We start from the raw sequence: 23,537 nt of genomic DNA on the forward strand, positions 1-23,537 counted from the left end.
CCCAGACACAGCAGCTCTACAGGAGCCGTGCTCGCGGCGCTCACACCTGCATACACGGCGGCCAGCGCCTCTCTGGGCCCCGACCGGGGTGGGGCGGGGGCGACAGAGATGCGGCTCAGCACCCCACCGAGGCGCGGCGCCGCCGACGTCAGGAGACAAGCGCAACCGACACAAACAGCGAGACGGGCGGGAGGCGGGCTCTGTTTGCAGGCTGCCGTTGCTACGGGCCGGTTGCTAGCAGAGACAGGAAGCCGGCGGTGGTGCAACGCAGATTGGGCTCCGTGTACGCCGAGCCGGGGGCGCGGGAGGAGCGGGCGGCAGCGGGTTCCGGGCGGAGCAGAGCCACATTGGGCAGCGCCGCGCGGGGTTGTGGGAGAAGGGGCTGTGCCCACTGCTTCCCCCCTCCCACCGCCCGTCCTCCGGCCAAGATGTCTGACATGGAGGATGATTTCATGTGCGATGATGAAGAGGACTACGATCTGGTAAGGCGCGGTGGGCCTGCGGCGCGGTGGGGTCGGGGATCCTCGCGGGAGCGGTGCCGCTGCGGGCCGGCGCCGTGCGTCCCCCGCCGTGCGTCCCCCGCCGTACAGCAGCAGCAGCCCCGACGGGTGCTGCCCCGTGGGGGAGCGGTGAAAGGATGAGTTTCCCTCCTGCGGGGGAGGGATGGTGGCAGCGGGCAGCGGCTGTGAGGGGCGGGTGCTGGTTTCTGAGGAGGCACCGCCAGGCACTTTGTAACCTCTCCGCGGGAAAGCAGGCCAGCCCCGGCCCCGGGAAGTTAGCTAGGCCCCAGGCAGGCCCCCTCGGGCTCAGCGAGCTCGGCCCCCGTTTGCTTTCTCTGGGTGTCAGGGCGAGCTCACTGCTTTCTCTTCCACCTCCTGCATCTGGCCGAAGTGCCGGGCACTAAGTAAATTGACAAACTTGCCTGCCGTCATCCCCACCGCGGCGGCGAGAGGTCCCTGGGGGTGGATGTCATTCATGCGCTGGCTTGAGCATCAAACTCAGGGAAGAGTGGGGGCAAGAGAGAAGGGAGTGAGGAGGAACGGCCACGGAGCCGGTTTCTGATGCAACACGCCAAGGGTGTACTCTTTTTTTAACTTCTTGGTTCTATAATCTTTCTGATCTTTTTGCACGATTTATTTATTTATTATGTCAAGTTTTGGTGTTTTGCCTGTATGTAGTTACATCTTGACGGCAGGTTTTGTTCTAAGTTTTTATAGTTAAAAAAACCTGCTTCTAGCAGTAATCAACTTACCAGGGGGTTATGTGGCTTATAATGAGATTGTTTGTAATGAGTCTCCTTTAAGCTGTTGGACCCCAGGTTTTATAATAAGTAAAAACATCTTGGGGAAGGGTAGTAAACCAAAGAGCTCCCATATTTGAAACAAAACCATTTGTTGAAAATGCTGGGTATGGTTCAGGCTCGACAAGCTGTGTTTCATTCATTTCAGCTAAACCAGTTCCACTGACAAACCAGACACTTGCATCGGCAAGATTTCCTTTTTAACGAATTAATTATTTGATAATCACTGTTTGTTAAAAATTCACTTTAAAGGACTTGTCAAGTTTTATTTGCAGTAGTTTTTGAGAAGTTTTTGTTATGAGCTGCTCACAATGGCTGGATTACATTGGATGCATAATAAAAGCGTGTGGGTTTAGTTTTGAGTTTTTAAAATTCATGTAAGAGTGCTTGTTTGACACGTGTTGTCATCTTAACCTTATGAGCTGCTTGTGTCAGTATTCCAAGAGCTGTTAGTATTCTACTCAAGTCCATGACTAAATTCACAAACTACTAGAAACAAGGTTTCTGAATGCAGTACAGAGACTGTTAAAAATACTTTTAGTCCAGTTTGTTCCCAAATAAATTTCCATTACCACTGAAATCCCTGTCCTGATTTGAAATGTGGTGTTCATTTTCCTATGTATAGCAATCAGAGGAGTACTAAACATAGCAGAATTAATGGTGACTATCCATAACACTGAGAAGTGGATGTGTAGGGAAAGCCCTGTAAATACATTTTTCAATCTTTAAATGCAACTGTCTACGAAGAAATTTGAGCAAGAGTGCAGCTCGGAGCTCGTGATGTCAGTTTGCACCAAGAATGGTGATCTAAAGCTTTCTCCTGTGTGGTTGGTTTTTGTTTGTTTGGTGTGTGTGGCTTCTTGGGTTTGTTTGTTTGTTTTTTCTCCTTCTTTCTCCTTATTTCTCATTGGAAAAGCCTTCCTAAAATTTCTTGCATGTGACACATTTGACTCCCTGACTGTAGTTACTTTCCCTGTAATGTTTTCGTAGTCATTAATTACTGCTAGCCCAGACTTTCCCAAAATCGAAAAATATTGTTTGCAATAATGAGTTATTTTTTTCAGTACATAATCCCTATTTAAATCATCAAATAATACTTAAGATACATCCTTAAATCAGATTTTATAATTGTTGAGTTTATGGGGGGGGGGCAGGAACCCTACAGGTGGTGGAGTCGCTGTCATTGGAGGTGTTCAGGAGGAGACTTGATGGGGTACTTGGTGCCATGGGTTAGCTGTTTGGGTGGGTTGGGTTGGTTGATGGGTTGGACGTGATGATCTTGAAGGTCTCTTCCAACCTGGTTTGGTTTATTCTAAATAAAGGTTTATTCTAAATAATATAAGGAGAAAAATATTCCAGCTACACTAGTTTCAGCATTCATGGACTAAGAAACCATGACTGGATCTTGTTTTCAGATGTGCTCTAGACTGTAACTGCAATGTTCCACAAAACTGTTTTGGAAAGTACTGAAAGGCTCTGAAGAAAGGGCCTGACTACTTCTTTTCATCTTGATAACAAATCTAGTTTATTTAAGAGAAGACTATAAAAGGATGCATGATTCCAAAGTTCAATGCTGCAGAAAAGTTTGAGGCAAAGTGAGTACAAGACAAAAAACTGAGAGATAGGTACAGGTTTGAAAATAAAGGAGCACATGTGAGTGTTGGTGCTTTCCTAGGAGGGGCAGTAATTACAGAAGCAGTTAATGAAAGGAGAAGTAACTGTTTTGTCAAAATACAGTGTAGTGAGACAATACTCAGCTCTCCCATGGTAGCTACTAGCATAAAAATAATGAAAAGAAGACTCTCAAAAATGTTTTCATTAGTCAGAAGTGATTATGGCTGTCCCTTTTTAATGTGCTCTTGCCCTGCTGATTGTGTAGAACCAGTCAAATGTTTCGCACTTCAACTGAAATGTGAGCAGATAGTCCAAAGGCCCAGCTCTTTCCCAGATTCATCACTGATTTTTGTATAATTAGACTAATTACTGCATTGCAAAACACTTGAAGACTGCCCACTTTACAGATCATAGTTGACTGTTTCTGCTTAGTTTTACTGTTGGGTTAAGAATCAAGGTTTTGAATGTAAATTACCTCAGCAGTTCCCACAGAAGTTAACTTTATGGGTGCCTTGATACCAGGAAAAAAATCCATTTATATTCATGGGTGGATGGACCTAGATTCACAATGTGCTAGTAATTTACAGTGACAGCCTTGATCATAACATGGATTATTCCACTCTGTGGTTCAGTGAGCAGAATAATGTTTACTGGTCATTATGAAAACCACTCAGATTTAATTTCTGGTTTGTTGCTGTTAAGTGCTGTGTATGTTTTCCTTCCAGGTTCTTTTTACTAGTTTGAACTTGAGGGTGGAGAAGGAGAAAGAAGGGAGGAGCACTCTAAATTCCATTTTTGTTTTCAGTCTCAGGCAGAAAGCTATGTTTAGAATTGACTTTGAGTCTAAACTCAGCCTTTTTCCAGAGCATGATTCATCCAGGTACAATGACAACACATTAACAGCTTTTTGTTAATAGATCTACTTGATTGTTTTGTTTTAAATAAATAAGGAATTTGTTTTTAATGAGACATTGTATTCTAAAATTCAACTTCAAAATTAATCTAGGGACAAGATAGACAAATCTGTCTGCTGAGCTACTTGTCTTTATGTGTTCTGGAGTTGTGTGACCTAAGTGACTTTAGTAGAAGAGCTGTGTACAATTCCAGTGGACAGCCAGCAGTTTGCACCCTAGTGAGAGGCAGCACTTAGATACTCGGGGAGCATGCCTTCAGATGACAAGAGGATTTACCTTTTCAGGCTGTGCTGATATTAGGAAATGGCCTTACTTTTTATTTCAAGCTATCAGAATGGTAGCTTATACATTTGAATTGGTTTACTCATTTGTTCCAGCAGGGAGAAATAAACTCCATTTCAAAAGGAATTTCTGTATGTTACCAAACTTGATCTTACCAGTAGACAGGGAAATTTTCCTACCTTATGTTGATGCATTCTTAATAGAAACAGTTGAAATTTCGTGCCAGTACTGTCACCTCTTCACAATTCTCTGTTTCAGTATTGCCATCATCTAAAAAAAGACATACATACTGCAAACAAGAAAGTGATAATGCTGCCAAAACAAGAAGAGAACTAGAGAAATACCAGATTGAACAGATCCACTTTACTCTCTTCTGTTTCTTTGCTATGTTTGATTGCATGACCATGTGTCTTAAAATCTGAGAGCTTCACAGAGGACACAGGATATACTGTTCTCTGAATTGATAACTGTTTCATATTTTATATGGATTCAGTGTCTTCATATTTTGTGTGTTCTCTTCAGACTTGTTTTTTAGCACAGAATTAATATATTTAGAACTTATTTCTCTAATTGCCATAATATCTTGGAAAGAAGTACTGAGGCAAAAAGCATGAGAATAATTAGTAAATTCTTTCCATCTGAACATTAATAGTGTCAGTAAGTTGTAGGTTTTGTTTTTCTGGGTTTTTTTGGGTTTTTTGAGAAAGAATTACTTAGCACTCTGTTCAAAATAGATCTCGCTAGGATATGATAGGCAGTTGGATCTTAAACACAAGTAAATCCAATCTAAGTTATAGTAAAAACTCAACTTTTAGAAAGGATGCATAAGAACTACAGGAGAGCTTACATGTCATATTATCCTTTCTTTCTGCAGTCTCTTGTCTCATTTTTGTGTGTCTTCCAACTTCTGCTTGTAAAAAACAAAACTGAAGTCAAGAGCACTGTCTTTCTATGGAGGTGTACTGACCCCATTGTGAATGGTTGGCTTCAGAAACTTCATATTCCTGGTGTCAGCCTTGGTGTTAGCCAGCAGGCACTAAATGACTTTGCAGAGTTAGCCAACAGGAGCAGGAGAGCAAAGAGACCTGGAATGAGGAAAAGAAAACTGAGACTCCCAATTCATGGTTGAGAGATTGAGGGCTTCTTACACAAATCACTCTCTTGCTTTTTACTCTCACAGTTTGTCTCTGTTCTTTTCCTCAGTCTTTTGCATTCCAGTCTGATTGCTTTCTTTATATTCATCTGCCTGGATACCAGTAGCAAATGCACATAGAAACTGTTGCTTGCTTTTTGTCTTGGTGCCTGGGGGCCAGTGGTTCAGGAAGAGAAATGCAAAGAAAGTTGTACTTACCAGTGGCATGCTGTTCAGTAAGTCGTGCCTATGAGGCGTGTGAAAATAGTGCATGTTCATTGCAGATGCAATGTTCAAGCTGATAACCTAATATATTAATGTATTGAGAAATGTGGGATATGGTTGGGGGGGGTTGTTTGTTATTTGCTTGGTGGGTTTTGTGTTTTGTTTTTGTTTCAGTTGGCCTCACCTGGGCATTTTTACGTTGTGTTTTTAAAAACCCACTAACACACAACCCTCACATTACTGCTGCTCTTGCAAAATAGCAGGTTTTTGCTCCAAACCCCAGAGTGGGAAGACCTCCTCTATGCCATGGTTATGAAACAAAGTTAGCTGAAATAAAATCAAATTTGTACCAGACTTATTCGCAGGAATAATTGCACTGCATAAAAATACCCAGAATGGTTTGAGTCAGCCCAGTGGTTGGAATTTGGTGAAGCTACCAGCAATTTAAAATTGACACTAATAAATACTGTTAACAACGTCCTTGAAGGATATATTCCTACAGAAATAGAGCTCTTCATATTGTGTCTTTGTCTGGAAAGTGATTCTTGGTATAGCTGCTTTCCCTTTTTTTAGGTTTTATTTTAAAAGGTTAGCAAAGTAGGAGTTTGGTTCCTGTACAACTAGTGAGTGATGCAGAAAGAAATAGAAGTTTAGATCATTTCTCCACTTCTGCTGTAGAGGTTAGGGGAGTGCTTCAGGCAAAAGAGGAGACAACAGTAATTTTCAAAAATACTTTCTCTTTGTTTTTGCACATGTTTAGCAGGTTAATGTGCCACTCTAATCTGCTAGAGTACAACAAATCTAGCCTTAAATGTCACTCATATGGTGTTCTGGTCTCCAAATTCATGTACTGTATTCTGTCTTTGAAGAGTGGTGTTGGGTTTCAAGAGCTCTGTGTAATCTCTGGAGAGCCCTTTGACAGGCTCCTGCTACAGCTGGTTTTCTTAGTCTCCCTGGTCACTTGCTCCTCTGTCATAGCTCGCTAGCCTCAGGACTGCATCTGTGTGAGGGCTGACAGGCCTGTTCCCAAACCAGGCAGGATCAGCCATCATCAGGTACTCATCGAGCATAAAATGTTGAGTCACTGCAGTGAAAGGAGATACTAGGACCAGAAATGAACAGGGAGAGTTGGAATGCTGGATGCTCTTAACCTGCCTTTGCTGCTGGAGAAACTCAAAAGGATTTGTGCCCTGAAAAGGATGATTAAAGCTGACTGGGGTGAATTGTCTTCTGTGTGTTCATTTCAGAAGCTGAGGCTTCATGTTTCAAAGCTGTTTACTGGATGAAATGAAATTAGTGAAAACTTAATACATAATATAATAAATACTTGTAAAATAAATGGGTTCCTTGGTACTAATTAACTTTTATTAAAATTATTTGAAAGAATTATGTTCTAGGCAAAGTAAGCTGTATCAGAGATGTGTATCTCCGTTACAGTTGAGCTATTACAGCAATTCTTTCTTCCCCCCAAAAGTGATACGGGATTGGATTTTGCATAACTGACAACATTTAGAACAGGCACACAATGGAGCAATGATTAAATAATATCTTAACTTTCTCTTTTAAAAAGATAGTTTAAAAAGCCCTGTGTCAGGGCTTTCTGATTTCATGGGTAATGATAAAAAACACTCACGTGTTTGTTTTGATTCTTTCATGAAGGGAGAACTAAATGGGTTTCAAAGATCAGTTCTGCATACTTCTGTTGTTTTCATTTATAGCCATATTGATGTCCATTTAAAAATTGTCACCAAGACCTTAAGTAAAAAATTTGTAGGCCTGTTATTTTTTAACATCAGCTGCAGGTAAAGTATATCACACAGGTGCTTTTAAATCTTGAGGTTGTAGTTATGGGTATTGAGTACTATGTCCAGTTCTGGGCCCCTCAGTTTAAGAAAGATTTTGACTTGCTGGAACGTGTCCAGAGAAGGGCAATAAAGTTGGTGAGGGGTTTGGAACACAAGCCCTATGAGGAGAGACTGAGGGAGCTGGGGTTGCTTAGCCTGGAGAGGAGGAGACTCAGGGGTGACCTTATTGCTCTTCACAACTACCTGAAGGGGGGTTGTAGACAGGCAGAGATTAGTCTCTTCTCCCAGGCAACCAGCACCAAAACAAGAGGACACAATCTCAAGCTGTGCCAGGGGAGGCTTAGGCTGGAGGTTAGAAATAGGTTCGACACAGAGAGAGTGATTGCCCATTGGAATGGGCTGCCCGGGGAGGTGGTGGAGTCACCATCATTGGAGGTGTTCAGGAGGAGACTTGATGGGGTGCTTGGTGTCATGCGTTAGTTGATTAGGTGGGTTGGATGATAAGTGGGATGTGATGATCTTGAAGGTCTCTTCCAACCTGGTCTATTCTATGCTATGCTATGCTATTCTTCAATATTAAATCTAGATGGCGTACATTAGAGAGTTAAGTAGAAATGCTTTTGTAAACCTCATATTTGGTCTAATTTTTGTTCACTTTTATTTTGGTTGTGCATTGTTTGAGGCAACAAACTTTATACATAAAAGGATTGGGTTAAGGAAGTTGTTCAGGCAGGAAGCACGGGTGTTAAAAATGAGGAAATTTTTAGTATTTGGTATCTGAATTTATCATTGAAAGAACTTTTCAGTACTGAGAAGGAAATGTATTGTTTTGTTAGCTTGAACTTTGAGGATACAACTTCACTCTTCTCTCTCTTCCCCCCCCCCCCCCCCTTTTTCTTTTTTTGTTTGTTTGCTTTTGGCACAACCCAAAATGTTCTCACATTCATAGCATACTGCACTAAGCCATCTCTGCATCAAGGGAAGAGTGCTGGTCCTTCTGAAGTAGCACTGGCATAGTTAGCATTGATGTTTACATTAAGATGCAGTATCTGCATGACTGACTTTTTTTTTTTTTCCCTTTGATTATCTATGGTGAGTCCATATTGACATCCTGAATTTGAAGTGAGGCAAATGGGCATGAAGCAAAACAAAAATACAGCTATGAAAACATAAAATACTACCTGTGATGCATTTAAAAGTGTTTCCATTAGAAACACATGATCTCTAGTCTTGACTCGTGTTCTTTATAAGGTATTAATATTATTTGTAATGGTATATTTATTTTATGGGATATTTAAGCAGCATTGAGGAAAAAATTAGCTGAAAAAACAGGCTTCCTGAATGAGTCAACAACCCAAATCACTGCCAGAGTTAAGATGAAAATTGAGATGTTTCTGGCTTTAGGCTAACAAAGCTCATTGCTTCCTAAGAGACATTAATTTAGTTTGATCTCCTTTTATCTTTGCAGATAGGTAGTTCTGCCAAAAGTATTCCCCATTGTTCAAGTTTAGTATAAACAAGACACCAGCTGATTGCATGTGTCTCAAATGCTACAGTGTTTAAGCTTTGGCAGCCTGTGGCATCATAAGGTGCCTGATAGACTTACAGCAGGTGACATTGTGCATGTGTTTCATCACCTGTTGGATCAAGAGGGTAAAGAACTTATGAAAATAAGCTAACCAATGAAATAAGACTCTGACTACCTTGTTCTGCTTGCAGTTTGCCATGTTAAGTTTTATAATTCTCAAGCAATTCAGAAAACAGGTGTGTGGAATTCAGTGGGCTTTTAAGCCTGTTCATTCTTACCAATGCTAATGCATCATGTGAGTGTAAGTACATACATGAGCAGCATGCCTACATGCAACCTACAGGAACATTGAAGGCTAAATATCTCAAGGACCATATTTAATAAAATTTGGGCCAGTTGTGAGCTTCTGTAATTATTTTTTTCCATTAGGATGTCAGAAAACTTAAAACTTTGAAAGATTTGCTTGCACTGTAGGGAAGAGAGTTAATGTAAAACTTCTCTTTTGCTTCATCTCTTATTCATTCCTGTGGTTTTGAAGGATCCCATTAACATCATCAATAGTTGAATGGACAGAAGAATAAATGTGCCTGATGAAGTACAGTAAAGAAGAAATTCCAGCTTAAGGAAGGGCATCTGACTATGCATTCTTTGTGTTGATACAAGGGGAAGTTACTCAAGAACAGCAGTTTTGAGGTTTCAGTAGATTCAGTTCATCTCCTAATAGCTGAGCAGTGGCATGAAAACGCAGAGGTGTGAAATATTTTTGTCTTCTCTAAATTCTTATTTAAATAAACAGTTTTGTTAGTGTTTTGTAATTCAAACTCACAACATTGTCCTTCAGTAAAAGATAAAACACTCAACTTTTCTCATCAGAAGAAGCCTCAGAATACTTTAAAAAAAAATTAAATAGTAATTAGTAGAAGCAAGTTCTTCAGTTTGTTTGGCACTACCATACACGATGGGTAATTATTTGATTAAATCATTGTGCCTGTGCCCCACCCCACTGTCTCTGGCAGTATCTTTAGCATTTTCTCAATCATCCCCTGCTTCTGTGCTGAGAAGCAGCTGGAGTTATCCTCATTACTCTTTTTTTTTTCCCTTTAATTTCCTTAGACAAGTATGAATCGTTACAGCATAAAAAGGCAGATTAGAGGGAGATTCATGGAAGCATTTTATGTTTCATTGCTGAATCATTACTTGTGTGACAGCTCAGCCACAGTCTTTCCTGTGGATAGCAAAGGTCACGTAATTGAGCACCTTGTAGAAGACGAGTGACCAGCGTGTTCTCTTCTCCATGCAGAAATGGCATGATGTTATTAGACAGCTGTCCTTTAACACCAAAATGGGCAGAATTTTAATAACGCAGTCTGTTCTTGTCATAAAGGCGACGTTGGTAGAGCTATGAGTTCATTAGTCCAAAAAGAAATCTGTTGACAGACAAGTGGTGATGGATGGGGAGGCTAGCCTATAATGGGAGAGAGAGGAAATCATCCTAAGAGTCCATACAGTTGCATACTCTAAAACTGAAGATTATCTGTTAATATACAAACATTCTGTTTCAGTCTGAGCAATAAGTCTTACAATATTTTATCAATTTCCAGCAGAATGTTGAATGTTCTGAACCCTTCTTTTTATTTTTCTGATTTACTTTTTTTCCCCCTTAAAATGCAGGAATATTCTGAGGACAGCAATTCTGAACCAAATGTGGATCTGGAAAATCAATACTACAATTCCAAAGCTTTGAAGGAAGATGATCCCAAAGCAGCATTAAGCAGCTTTCAGAAGGTTTTCTCTTATTTTTCTATTCACATTCTCTTATTTTTCTATTCACATTCTCTTATTTTTCTATTCACATTCTCTTATTTTTCTATTCACATTTTAAAAGATGTGCTTACCATTGGAGTTATGTTCTGGAATTTTAAGTGTAGTGTTTGTATTTTAACTTAGTAATGTGCTATGTTTATTATTGAATGACTTAGACTGGTGGCTGACTGCCTTTCAGGATAATTCTGAAGAAGCATAAATAGGGTGTGGAATATGCCTATTTTATCTCAGGACTGAATTTTTAATCTTCAGGATTTACTAAGTTAAATAAATGTGCTTAAGTGTGTTTCCATGAGCCAGTGGTGTGCTCAGGTAGCCAAGAACACCAACAGCATCCTGGCCTGCATCAGGTATGGTGTCGCCAGTGAGCGTGCCCTTGTGCTCAGCACTGGGCTGCACCTTGAATACTGTGTTCAGTTTTGGGCCCTTCACTACAAAAGGACATTGAGGTGCTGGAACATGTCCAGAGAAGGGCAGCAAAGCTGGTGAAGGGTCTAAAGAGCAAGTCTTATGAGGAGTGGCTGAGTGAATTGGGATTGTTTAGTCTGGAGAAGATGAGGTTGAGAGGAGACTATTGTGCTTCACAACTACCTGAAAGGAGGTTGTAGTGAGGTGGGGTCGGTCTCTTCTCCCCACTAACAGATGATACAACAAGAGGAAACAGCCTGAGATTGTGCCAGGGGAAGTTTAGATTGGATATTAGAACAAATGTCTTTCCTGCAAGAGAATAATAATATCAAGGAAGAGTAAAAGTGAAAGAACTGGGGAGAGTGAAGCATTACTTTGTGAGGAGAAGAGTCAGGGGGAAAAGATGTGTATGGGATATGTACATTTTAAACAAGATGCAAATCAGTTTCAGTTTGAATAAAGCTTTTATAATCTTTTTTTAAATTCTTCTGTTTCAGGTTTTGGAGCTTGAAGGTGAAAAAGGAGAATGGGGATTCAAAGCCCTGAAACAGATGATTAAAATAAACTTTAAATTGGTAGGAATTTCAGCTGTCACTTGAGAGTAAATGGCATAAATATATATTTGATCCAGAGGTCTTAAGCTGTTATTTTAATTTATGACTGTAACAACTAAATCTGCCAGAACCTGTCTGTTCCAGCCTTTAATGGCTGCTACAGACATGGCAGGGAAATTATGTGATGGTTGCAAGTCAAAGGCAAAATGGATGCAAAATAGCTGCTGTACTCAGCCGATACTGTCTGAAAGTTTGAAGCTCAGTCCTTGCTATCTTGAGGTACCATACCATTGAAACCAGTAATGTTTCTGTATCTGTGTGCTTCCAGTGGAAAATGTATATGCTGTACATGCAAAAATTGCAAATAGTTGTATAGCCAACTCCTGGGATTTTTTTGTTAAGATAAATGTCTATTCCATGCAGTCTTGCTGAAGTTATTTCTGATTCTGCTGCTTATAAATAAAGAGGTGATGTAAGAAGCTCCTAATAGCAATCACTACTCCATAGTCTTTTCTGTTATGCTTTCTTTTCTGTATGTACTTGCAAGATGCAACTCAGGTTTTAGTCATTCAAACAAAAATGGTAATTTAAATTTGGTTTTCTTTTAGACTAACTTTCCTGAAATGATGAACAGATATAAACAGCTATTGACCTACATACGGAGTGCAGTTACAAGGAATTACTCTGAAAAATCCATCAATTCTATTCTTGATTATATCTCTACTTCCAAGCAGGTTAGATCATCAGTTCTTTCACTTTCATGGCCTTACTTTTTTGCATTTTTAAGCGATGGACTTTTGTGTATGGTGGTCTGTTGGTTTTAGGAAGCTGTCAAATGTTAAAATACATTTCCCTTATTTAATGGATTCTGTCAACAGATAACTTTTCATACATTTGTCTTGTTTGGCAATAGTTTTTTAGCATAGTAGTTGCTCATTATAAGTGTCTTCTCAAATGTAATTTGTAATCAAACAAGTATTATTGTAATTGGGTGTTTTTTTTTTTTCTTAATTGTTCACTTTAAGGGGAGAGGGGAACCTCTGAAAAACTGCAGTGAAATGCAGAGTAGAAAGCTCCCCTAACTGGCTGTCTGGAAGTAACACCTGCATATAGAGGCTCACTCATCTTTAGTGATGACTCCTGTGTCATTATCACAGCCATTCCTGTCCTGCCACTCAAATGAAATGAAAGTTTAATAGCTGAAAGACAGTTTACTCTCAAGATCTAAAGAATTGTCTTAGGCTATAACTTGTTGGCATAAATCAGTGTGCTTGATATAAATGCAGTTGGACTCAGACCTGGAGGGACAGTCTGGAAATCTTAATATATAGGCACAGATGTGTCACCCCCAAAAGAACAATGGCCATAAACAATACTAATGTGTTCTCTGTGGAACGTTTGTTAAAGGGCACACTTGGCACATTCATTTCTACTTTGAATGTTGCATTTTTGGGTTTTATGCAAAGAAAAAGTTTGATGTGCTTAAGGCAGCATTAGTAGTATAGAAAGGAGAAAGACTTTTTTCCTTTGACTATTTCTTTTTGTAGGTTGTGTTTTCTTTTTGATATGTACATTATTTTTGTTCTTCTTCTTTTAAGCAGGAGCAATGTGGCCTGTGTTTGCCTTTTGTTACACAACACAGGAATTTTATTACTTGATTATATAAGATGGGCTTGTATAATGTAGCTTTCATTTTTCAGTAGCATCCTAGATAGTTGCAAACCTCAGAATGTGGATACTTTTAAAATGTTATCTGTTTTGTATAAGAAAAGTAAGTGTATGTAGTTTTGTTACTTTAGAAGCTCTTTACGATTTAAAAGCAGACAATAATGCAGATACCTTTTTTATTTTGAAGTTCAAGCATGCACTTTTAGTTTGTTCAGATTGACTTCATTAACAGGTACAAATTTGCTGTTTACAATTATAGAATTCTGATTTTTTATGTCAGATGGATTTGCTTCAGGAATTCTATGAAACAACACTCGAAGCTCTGAAGGATGCTAAGAATGATAGATTGTGGTTTAAGACAAACACAAAGGTAAAATATATAACTTAATTGGGTTTTGTTTGTGACACCTTCAGCTAACTTATGAACAATAATTGTGAAATCTCAGTAGACCTTAGTACTTCAACTTCTTTTTCATTACAGCTTGGCAAATTATATTTAGAACGAGAGGAATATGGAAAGTTACAAAAGATTTTGCGTCAGCTGCATCAGTCATGCCAGGTACCTTTATACTCTAAGTCACTGTAGCTTAGTAAACAAAATGGATTGCTTAGGGGTTGGGGTTTTTTTTGCATCTGTTTGCCTTCTGAGCTTTAAGCACAGGGGTAAGAAAAACTGTGGCTGCTGTAATTTATCTGTCTGACAACATGGAACAGAAAATGAGAATGTTTTATTCCTTGCTTAAAGATGATTTTCAAAAACATTGTTCGCAACTTGCAGTGAAGTTCAGTCAGGTGCAAGGATGAGAAGCACATGTAAATAATCTGTAATGCATAGACATTTTAAAAGAAATGTAGTGAAAATTCCAAGTGAGCTTTACTCAAAACTGGAAGTACAGTTGTTACTTTCTCACTTGGAGGAGGGAGGAAATTAGCCATGTAGCCTGCTGTGCTTGTTTGTGTCCCCTTTTGTTCCTTCAGTGTGGAAAGTGGGTTATAAGTATCTGGGAAATGGTTTTGTTATAGGAAGCAGAAAAGTTGTATGTATTATTTATTTATATGCATATGTGTTAGTTGTAAGTTCTTTGAGTATTATGTTTTGTGTTAATAGTTATATTAAAACTGTAAAGTTTTAGGAATATCCTTATTTCTGACAGGAAATTAGAGTATTTGGTAATCAGTGTTTTACTAGTATAAAACTGAAATCACTGTTCTCTTAAAATTTCACAGTATTTATTACTTAATCTATCCTAGACTGATGATGGGGAAGATGATCTAAAAAAAGGTACTCAACTATTGGAAATCTATGCTTTGGAAATTCAAATGTATACAGCACAGAAAAATAACAAAAAACTTAAAGCACTATACGAACAGTCATTGCACATCAAGTCAGCCATTCCTCATCCGCTGATCATGGGAGTCATCAGAGGCAAGTAAAGCTTGAAGTTTTCATTTAACTTCCACTGCAGAGAGTAGTTCTATGAAAACCTGGGAGTTAAATTTTTTTCCAATTCCTTCTATAAAGATAGAGGATCCTGTATATTCAGAGGCAGACAAACCGCATGCAAATAAAGGACTAAAAATGTAGTGGCTCTGCCTCCTGTGAGACTTTACAGTATTGCTGTTCTGGTGCCCGAGTACTGGTCAGAAGGGAAGGACAGTAGGCTGCATATAATGTAGGAGAGACACAGTAGAAAAACAGGAGGAAAACTTGAACTGTTTGTCAGTGTGGCAGGCAGCAAGGAATAAATGTAAAGGCAAAGGATAGAAGAGCAAAGGCTTAGCAGGACTACTACCAGAAGGGACTGCTATTTTCTGCAATCCTGTTTTGTAAACTTCTGCTTGATGTCTCACTTCACTAAAATTCACCAGGAACTGAAGGGCTCTAAGACGTGTTAGTAAATATTGTTGGTTATCCATAAGGATGGATTACAGTAGGAATGTGCTGCATGTCTGGAAAAAACTTTCTCCAGAGTAGTGTTGTGCCTTTCTTCTCTCTTCCTCTCGTGTAGGCACTTGTACAGACAATCTGGCAGCCGTGTGTACATCAGAAATAAAAGAAGCTACAGAGCTTCTCAATTCTTCTGTGTGGTTTTGCTCCTCAGATAGAATCAATACAGGAAGTCCATTGCCTCTGAAATGGGAAATTTCAGTTTTTCACAGTATTTTAACAAAAGGTTGAAATAATTATTGGCTACAAGGATTAATGTTGTTCTCATGAGTTACGATGTGGGTTGAGTTTTGTTTTTTCCTTTGGAATGGGTTTATTTGAATCACAGGGCTGGATACAAAAGCCCTAATGGTTTTTGGTTGTTTTCTTTTATTTTTTCCTAGTGATTTCAGTGAATGAATAGACTCTTCAAATTATTTCAATAATCTATTTAGAAATAACGTGGAACTTCTGAGTACAATTATTGTAGTCAGCAACAAGCACACAGTGTTCTTTTTCTCTTCATCTGTGTTTTCTTTTCAGAATGTGGAGGCAAAATGCACTTAAGAGAAGGAGAGTTTGAAAAGGCACATACTGATTTTTTTGAAGCATTCAAGAATTATGATGAATCAGGGAGCCCCAGAAGAACCACTTGCTTAAAATACTTGGTCTTAGCAAACATGCTTATGAAATCTGGAATAAATCCATTTGACTCTCAGGAGGTACTTTTTTAATTATTGTTATTTCTTCCTTTCTTCCCCCTCTTCCCCTTCCTGAATTGGTATGCAAAATACCTAAGAGACAAAAATGGAAACAAAATATTTAAACATGCATTCTGTGCTTTCTCTTCTGTGTAGGCTAAACCGTACAAAAACGATCCAGAGATTCTAGCAATGACAAATTTAGTAAGGTAAGAAAATACAAAGATGTAGCATCCAAACCAGAAATGGAATAGTTTTAGAAATGGCTTTTCTCTGTACAGGCACCACAGTTACTACATAAATATTGGGCAAATACTTGTGGACTTGTGTTTTCTTAAGAAACTTTTATTTTCTATGAAATACCGAAGTATCTATACTTTACCAGATAGGGGTAAAGAAACATGCTCTTATCTTCTGCTATAGTGAATTTCTTATGCAGTGGCAAACCCCTCATTTCCTACCTTAAGTAAAGTTGTTCTGTCTTGTACTACAATTGGTCTTTAGGGCTTGGCTGATTATACACAAGAAACTGAGGTGACTGACATCTCATACCATGTCATGAGCCAGCAGGCCAATGGCATCCTGGCCTGCATCAGAGATACTGCGGCCAGCAGGAGCAGGGAAGTCATTCTTCCCCTGTACTCAGCACTGGTTAGACCACACCTTGAGTACTGTGTCCAGTTCTGGGCTCCTGAATTTAAGAAGGATATTGAGATATTTGAACGTGCCCAGAGAAGGGCAATGGGGCTGGTGGGAGGTCTCAAGCACAAGCCCTGTGAGGAGAGGTTGAGGGACCTGGGGTTGTTTAGCCTAGAGAAGAGGAGGCTCAGGGGAGACATTATTGCTCTCTACAATTAGACAGGTGTAGACAGGTGGGGGTTGGGCTCTTCTCCCAGGCAACCAGTGGCAGAGCAAGAGGGCACAATCTCAGGCTGCACCAGGGGAAGTTTAGGCTCGAGGTGAAGAGAAAGTTCTCCACAGAAAGAGTAATTGGCCATTGGACTAGGCTGCCCAGGGAGGTGGTGGAGTCACTGTCCCTGGAGGTGTTCAAAATAAGATTGGATGTGGCACTTGGAGCCATAGTTTAGTTGTCATGAGGTGTTAGGTATTAGGTAATAGGTTGGACTTGATGATCTCTGAGGTGTTTTCCAACCTGGTTGATTCTGTGATTCTTGGACTTTCATAATTTAGGAATACAAAACTGAACTCTCAAGTCATGTCCCCTATCCTTCAAACATATGTGAAAATCAAAAGGCTTCATTACCTCCTTGAGGCAACTGTTAAGTGAGAACTTTTAGTGTATTCCATCCACTCTATCCTGCTTTTGCTTTACCAAGTGGAAAAAAAAACCCACAAACAATGCATAGGAAAACTTTCTCCACCTTTTCATTATGCAAAAGAAGTCATGTCTGCTCACATCTTGAAATACACAGCTGATCTCCTGTTGGAACAAACCTTGTTCTGATACTGCTGTGCTGCTGTACCATTGTACGCACACAGATTGTTCCTGAAAGTGGGGAAGCTCATCCATTATTGACATAATAATGAATACATTATTTGGTGGTTTATTAAGGAACTATTTCCAGTAATTCCACTTTGCTACTACTTCCCTGTCATAGTTTCATGTGAATTTGAGGCAGAAGAAACTCCAGATGGCCTTACCCAGTCTGATTTTATTCATACTCCTGATTTATATAGTTCATCTTGACATTTGACTATAACTGTTTCTTTAAAATTAATAATGCCATCAAAGTGGTATAGACAAATATGCAGAAGATAAAATCAATTCCAAAGATTACAATGGCATTTTAAAATCTTCCTATATACTAGATTGGGAACTTGAGAGCTTTATATATGATAAAAAGAGACTCTTGGAATAAACAGTAAGATAACTGAAATTCTTTTCAATTAGGAAGTAAAATTTTCTGGTTTCATATGATACAGTTCACTTCACTCCTATCTAGAAACTCCTCCAGCTCCACCTTGGCTGTAACAGATCTCTTTTCTGCCCATTTTATGTGATAATAAAAGACAACTTTTTGACCAGTTTAAAACCAATTTGCAAATGTGCAGAGACTGTGATGGACAAACAGATGTTGTTTTAAAAGTCTTTGATGTTAGTATTAAAAAGAAGTTGAAATAGTGTATTTCAGGTAAATACCGACAGCCTATAGCTTAATGTAACTAAATTACTCTTGTAAGTTTGGCCTTGGTAGATTGTTCTAACTACAGCTGACTGTTCCTGTAAGAAAATAAGATAGATTTGAGTTTTTAAATCCATGGTATTTCAAGGAAAATGTCTTGTTTCAGTGGTTACAACTTTTTATCTTTAAATGATGCTGTGGTGCCACTACGGAACAATAGGTGTCTGTGTCCCTTGTGTAATACTTTCTCAGAAAACACGATTTACTAGTTAAGTGATACATATACAAGAAAGAGCTACAAAGAAGAACCTAAACAGTAATCTTATGCCAGAATTATTGATGCCTCATTGTAGAAGTCAGGACTTCTTCCATCTTCCAGTATTTTTAGAAATCAATTTAGGATGAACGTTCTAGAAACTGCGTCAGCTCTCTAGACTCTGTTTTAGCTCTTACCTATTGCATCATGAAGCCAAAATTCAAGTAATGATACTTTACCAAACTGCCTGGTTTTAGGGTCTGGGCCTCTTTAAATAATAACTTCCACAAGTACAAAAGTTCTGAAACCAGAGTGCACCTCTGAAATAACTGGATGCTCATGCTAAACCTCTGTAAATGCTATTAAAATTGAAACAGGGGAAAGGTCATTTCTGTTGCATCTCATTTTGAAATACTTTTTCCTGACAAAGGTTCTGAATATAATTGTTTGCCAGCAACACTTGATACAGGGTGTTTTAGAAGATGTAGAACACAGTCTTATGGATCAGTTTAACTTACAAAAATAACCATTCCATCTTGTGTTTTCTGAAGTGCCTATCAGAATAATGACATCACTGAATTTGAGAAGATTCTGAAAACAAATCACAGCAACATCATGGACGATCCCTTCATAAGGGAGCACATTGAAGGTATTTTTGCAGGCTATTTTAATCCTTTCTGGTTTCACTGCTTGGTAAACTCTCTTGGTTGGTTGGTTGGTTTTTTCTCATGGTCTGCTTTCCTTCTTGATGGGAGTTCTTTCTAATTACTCATGGATGATTCCTTTTTTGGTTGTTAAGTTCTTTAGAAGTTGGTCATGGTCAGCATGCACCCAGGCATGCAGAAGGACTGCAAAGAATGGCAGGAATGATGGAGAAAGTTGTAGCAAGGGTGGATGTTCTAAAATAATCTCTGTGGTGGCATATGTAGGCAGTGTAATGAAGGTTGCATTAATGAACATGTAGTAATAAAATCTGTAATGAGATAAGTATGTGGAAAGCAATGTTTGGATTTATAATACCTACACTTAATAGAACAGGGGAACAAAGTAACATGTGCTTTTCCATTCCATTAACATGACAAAATAAAGTTGCCCTGTGCATTTGCCATGTATCTTGAGAATTTTAAAAGTCCCTTCATTGAATATAGTGTCCAGTTTTTCGGATAACTCCTGTTTTCATCAAGAGTAGGGAATACTGTGGCATTGCAAGGTAATCTAGTTGGTTAATTACATGAAAGAGTTATATCCAGAGACCTGGTTTTCTGACACTTCTTGTTTGTAAAAGAGAACATGGCAAACAGCAGGGGAAATTAAATGTAACCCCGCTACTGCTGTTACATGTCATCTACTGGTAAGCTTTAAAGTCTTGTAGGGAGATTGTACAACTAAAGATGGATGTTTAGGGAAGAAAGTATGACAGAGCTGGAAAGCAAGGGAAAGCAGTTGAATAAAAGGATTGAAGACAACTTGGTTTTCACCTCTTCATTAGTAGTAGTCTGCTAGGCATGTCCAGGAAAAATGAACACACTGTCATCTTTTTCACTCTCTGCTGATATGGAATGTGTGTTTGTGGTTAGAATGTTTATGTATCTTGCTTCATTGTTTTAATCTCCTTAGTTTTATGGAGATATGTAATCTGAGCGTCAGTGTTGTTTTTCATCATGTAAACAGTCCTTGTGTAACTGGTTAGGTAAAACTGGACCTCACTCTTTTTCCTGTTCATTTACAATTGGAATTTTAATTTCATCCAAATTTTCTTTCATGATGTAAAAACTTCTAACTTCCAAAACAGTGGGTGTACTGTCTTATCTAAGCAAAATCAGCCCCTTCATGCAGACTGTGTTATACTGCTACTTCTGTTCTTCAGCATAGTTACACCATTAGGCCCCAGTCTTTTAGGCCCCACTGTTTCCCATGAAGTTAAATGCATGCAAGACTTCAGTTTCAGAGCCTTAAGATTTTATTTCCCTCCCCCCCACACTGGTCAATGTTTAAACACTTTTCAACTCTGTATGTCCATCTTCAGAGTTACACGTTGCTTGGATCCCTAAAAAATGAGAACCCCTTTATTTTGCTGTGCTTCCCTACCTCGCTGGATTACCACCTTAAAAGATGATGGTGTTTAGGCTGTTTTTCTGTGTGGAGCTTCATTGCATCTTTATTTCAATGCTGTTGGGTTTGTACTGTTTATTTTTTCTTCTCTTACAGAGCTATTGCGAAACATCAGAACACAAGTGCTTATAAAATTAATTAAGCCTTACACAAGAATACATATTCCTTTTATTTCTAAGGTATGTGTCAGTAGAGCCTTCCATTTGCTTCAGCAAATGATTAATTGTGGATAAAAGAGCTTAAATAAATAGTGTGCTTCTAGAAATAGAACACCTACAATACAATCTAAACTACCACGTAGTAGTGAGGCACTGCTGCCAGCTTTGCAGTGCCAAAGTACAAATGTCAAGCATCATCTTAATGCTTCTTCTAATGCCCACCTTTTTAAATGGTGTGGGATATACTTCTGCTTGGTGTAGAAAAGCACTTTTCTGAAGAGAATAACTGAAATTTGTGTGATTCAAAATGTAAGTTTTATGAAAATAAAAAGGCAAATTTCAATTCCTTGTGTTCAAAAGAGATCTTCAGATGTCTGTGGTACACGGGTTACAGAACTGTGGCAATAGAACAATCCAACTATTATACTAGCGTCACTGATTTCATTCCCTAGTCTGCAAAGAAAAAAGTCAAACCCCAGTGACAATAGACAACTTATTTTAATTTCATGTGAATGTAATTTTTCGTGCAAAAATACTCTGCATTCCAAAATATATCACAAATTATTAGCGATGCCTATTTTCTGATGCTTAAATTCTCTTGAGAACTCTGTATGCTTTTTTATTTTTTAAGCTAGCCTTAATGTTTATAGAAACTGCTTGAGCCAGAAGACATAATTATCCCTCTAAATGGCTTTGAGTGTACTCATTCTTTCCTGATAATTATTGTCTCCTTTTATTTCATGAGGGTTTTTGTGTTGGTAGGGGTTTGGGAGGGGTGGGGTTTTATTTCTGTTTTGTTTTACTTCTGTTTTGTTGGGTTTTGTTTCATTTGTGATTGTGTTTGGGGTTTTCTTTCAGTAAGTTTGCAAAGGACCTAATTTCTGGAGCTTCCAAAATCTTACTTTAGCCTATTGAGGCATTTCTGACAGGCTACAGATCTCTTGATCCCCTGGCCATATATACTTGGAGTGGAGCTCTTTTGTTTGATAGATCACTATTGAATCAATACTTTTGAATAATAAGAAACAGACATTAAACCAGATTCTATGTATGAAGATAAAGATTGGAAAGACTTTTTGTTGCAAAACAGAATAGCAGCATAATGAGTTTTCTTTTTCTTTCAGGAGTTAAACATAGATGTAGCCGATGTGGAAAGCTTGCTTGTGCAGTGCATATTGGATAAGTATGTACTTTATTCTTGATTACTGATCTTTGTTTATTTAGAAACAACCAAAACACATAAGAAGCAACAAGGCAATGTTTTTGTTCATTATGGCAATACTGGTTGATTTGGGAGCCAAAATGTAATAATGCTGACTTTGTTTGGACTGCTTGGCTTACGAGCAGTAAAGTCTATTTGTAAGACAGGAGCCAAGAAGATTAGAGAGAGATTGAGTGACATGTTTTTACTTTGATTTAGAATTACATAATTAATTACTTGAATTATTATGAAATTATTAAACTTACTATTCTTTGTAATTGCTTCTTATAGCCATGTATATTTGCAAGTACATTTTCAAATCCACAAATCAGTTGTCTGCTCTTTTGGACTGGAAAAACTTAACCGCAATTTGTAAAATCTTTCTTTGGAGGGTAGCTTATTATATCTACTAGGAAAATGTAATCTGAACATGGATTTATGTTTTCATGTCTTTTTACATAAATCTCAAATTTTTATGATTCCTTGGCTTTCAAAATGTGTTTACCTCATATTGCTTCTGACTTTATATGTGGGTCATAGCTAGGCAGATAAAATCTGCCTTGCACAGTAGATTAATTCATTTGATTTCCAGTCACAGTGACAACTAAATAGGCAGCACTGCTCAGGACAATATATTCTAAAATTGCTGAATTCTACAATGGACGTTGTGCCTGTCTAGTATAAGACAACCTCTGATTTTATATGCAATTTATTCTTAGCTTCTATTTCCATGTGCTTTAGTGATTTATCATTATTTATTTACTTACTTCCAGCACTATACATGGCCGAATTGATCAAGTCAACCAGCTCCTAGAACTGGATCATCAGAAGAGAGGTGGTGCACGGTATACTGCATTAGATAAATGGACCAACCAACTAAATTCTCTCAACCAGGCTGTAGTCAGCAAACTGGCCTAACAGAAAACAAGCTTTTACAAACGTACTTACGGCAACAGTGCAGTGATGTAAACCTTAAAAGAACTGGGAATGGCAAAACTGCTGTCGGTTGGTGTGCCCTGAAATTATTGGAGTTATGGCAGAAGTGCTTTTTTGATCAGCTGGTTTGTGTTTTGCTGCTGCATTTATCCCAAGAAAAAAACAAAAACAAAACAGCTTTAATCTCCAGAAGAAAACCAAAATGCCATGGGATTTATGCTGTGTTGACATCTTGCCCTAAACATACAACATCCTAGTAAATTGTCGAAGGGCAATTAATGACCAGAGAGAAGATTTTTTTCATGATTTTAAATACACTGACACGTTACTGTTGGTTAAATTTAAACATGTTTTACCTGCAGAAATTCTCTCACAGAAATAACCTGCAATAACTTGAAATGCATACCCTTTTGAACACTTCCTTTTCTCATGTATAAATTGAAATGTTTGCTGCATTTTGCAAAATGTCAGTTCTCCAAAAATGTGTCCGTATATTTCTGTACCTGCAGTGTAGTAAAGGTTTAGAAGAAACCCCATAATTATAGTGGCATACTGTCACTTAGGTTTCAAGCAGCAAAATAAACAGTGCAGTTCAGAAATTGTACAGTTTGTTTCTTGATGTGCTTTCATTATACTCTATTTTTACTTCCTCGTCACGTCACTTATGAAGGACAATATGGAGATTTTGAGTCTAAACCTTGGTATGCGTGCTGCTGATTTTTCTTTTCCCTTGGAACAGTTAAATGTAAATGCTAAAGAGTTTAAAAGATGATGTTTAGCAGTCTTGCTAACTGACTTAGGTTTTTCAGGATACCAAACTTATCATTCCCATCTAGTTGATGGTGGTG

The 23,537-nt window shown here is 38.5% G+C and overlaps 1 protein-coding gene across 2 annotated transcripts; it reads left to right on the top strand.

Moving 5' to 3' along the window:
• Positions 1-23,293, top strand: COPS2 (COP9 signalosome subunit 2). 2 transcript variants are annotated; one of them, XM_068143763.1, is made up of 13 exons: positions 1-482; positions 10,472-10,585; positions 11,530-11,607; positions 12,195-12,320; positions 13,514-13,624; positions 13,736-13,813; positions 14,506-14,680; positions 15,725-15,903; positions 16,039-16,091; positions 18,834-18,931; positions 20,491-20,573; positions 21,677-21,735; positions 22,527-23,293. In XM_068143763.1, the coding sequence occupies exons 1-13, from the start codon at positions 429-431 to the stop codon at positions 22,669-22,671; spliced, it is 1,353 nt and encodes a 450-aa protein (XP_067999864.1). In that variant the 5' UTR covers positions 1-428; the 3' UTR covers positions 22,672-23,293. The 2 variants fall into 2 exon arrangements, with proteins under 2 accessions (XP_067999864.1, XP_067999863.1); XM_068143762.1 differs by having other exon boundaries at positions 375-482; positions 13,535-13,624.
• Positions 23,294-23,537: the final 244 nt, after the last annotated feature.

This window comes from Melanerpes formicivorus, unplaced genomic scaffold (genome assembly GCF_026170545.1).
Source record: "Melanerpes formicivorus ecotype bairdi unplaced genomic scaffold, bMelFor1.0.p_v2 SCAF_10, whole genome shotgun sequence".
NCBI lineage: Eukaryota > Metazoa > Chordata > Aves > Piciformes > Picidae > Melanerpes > Melanerpes formicivorus.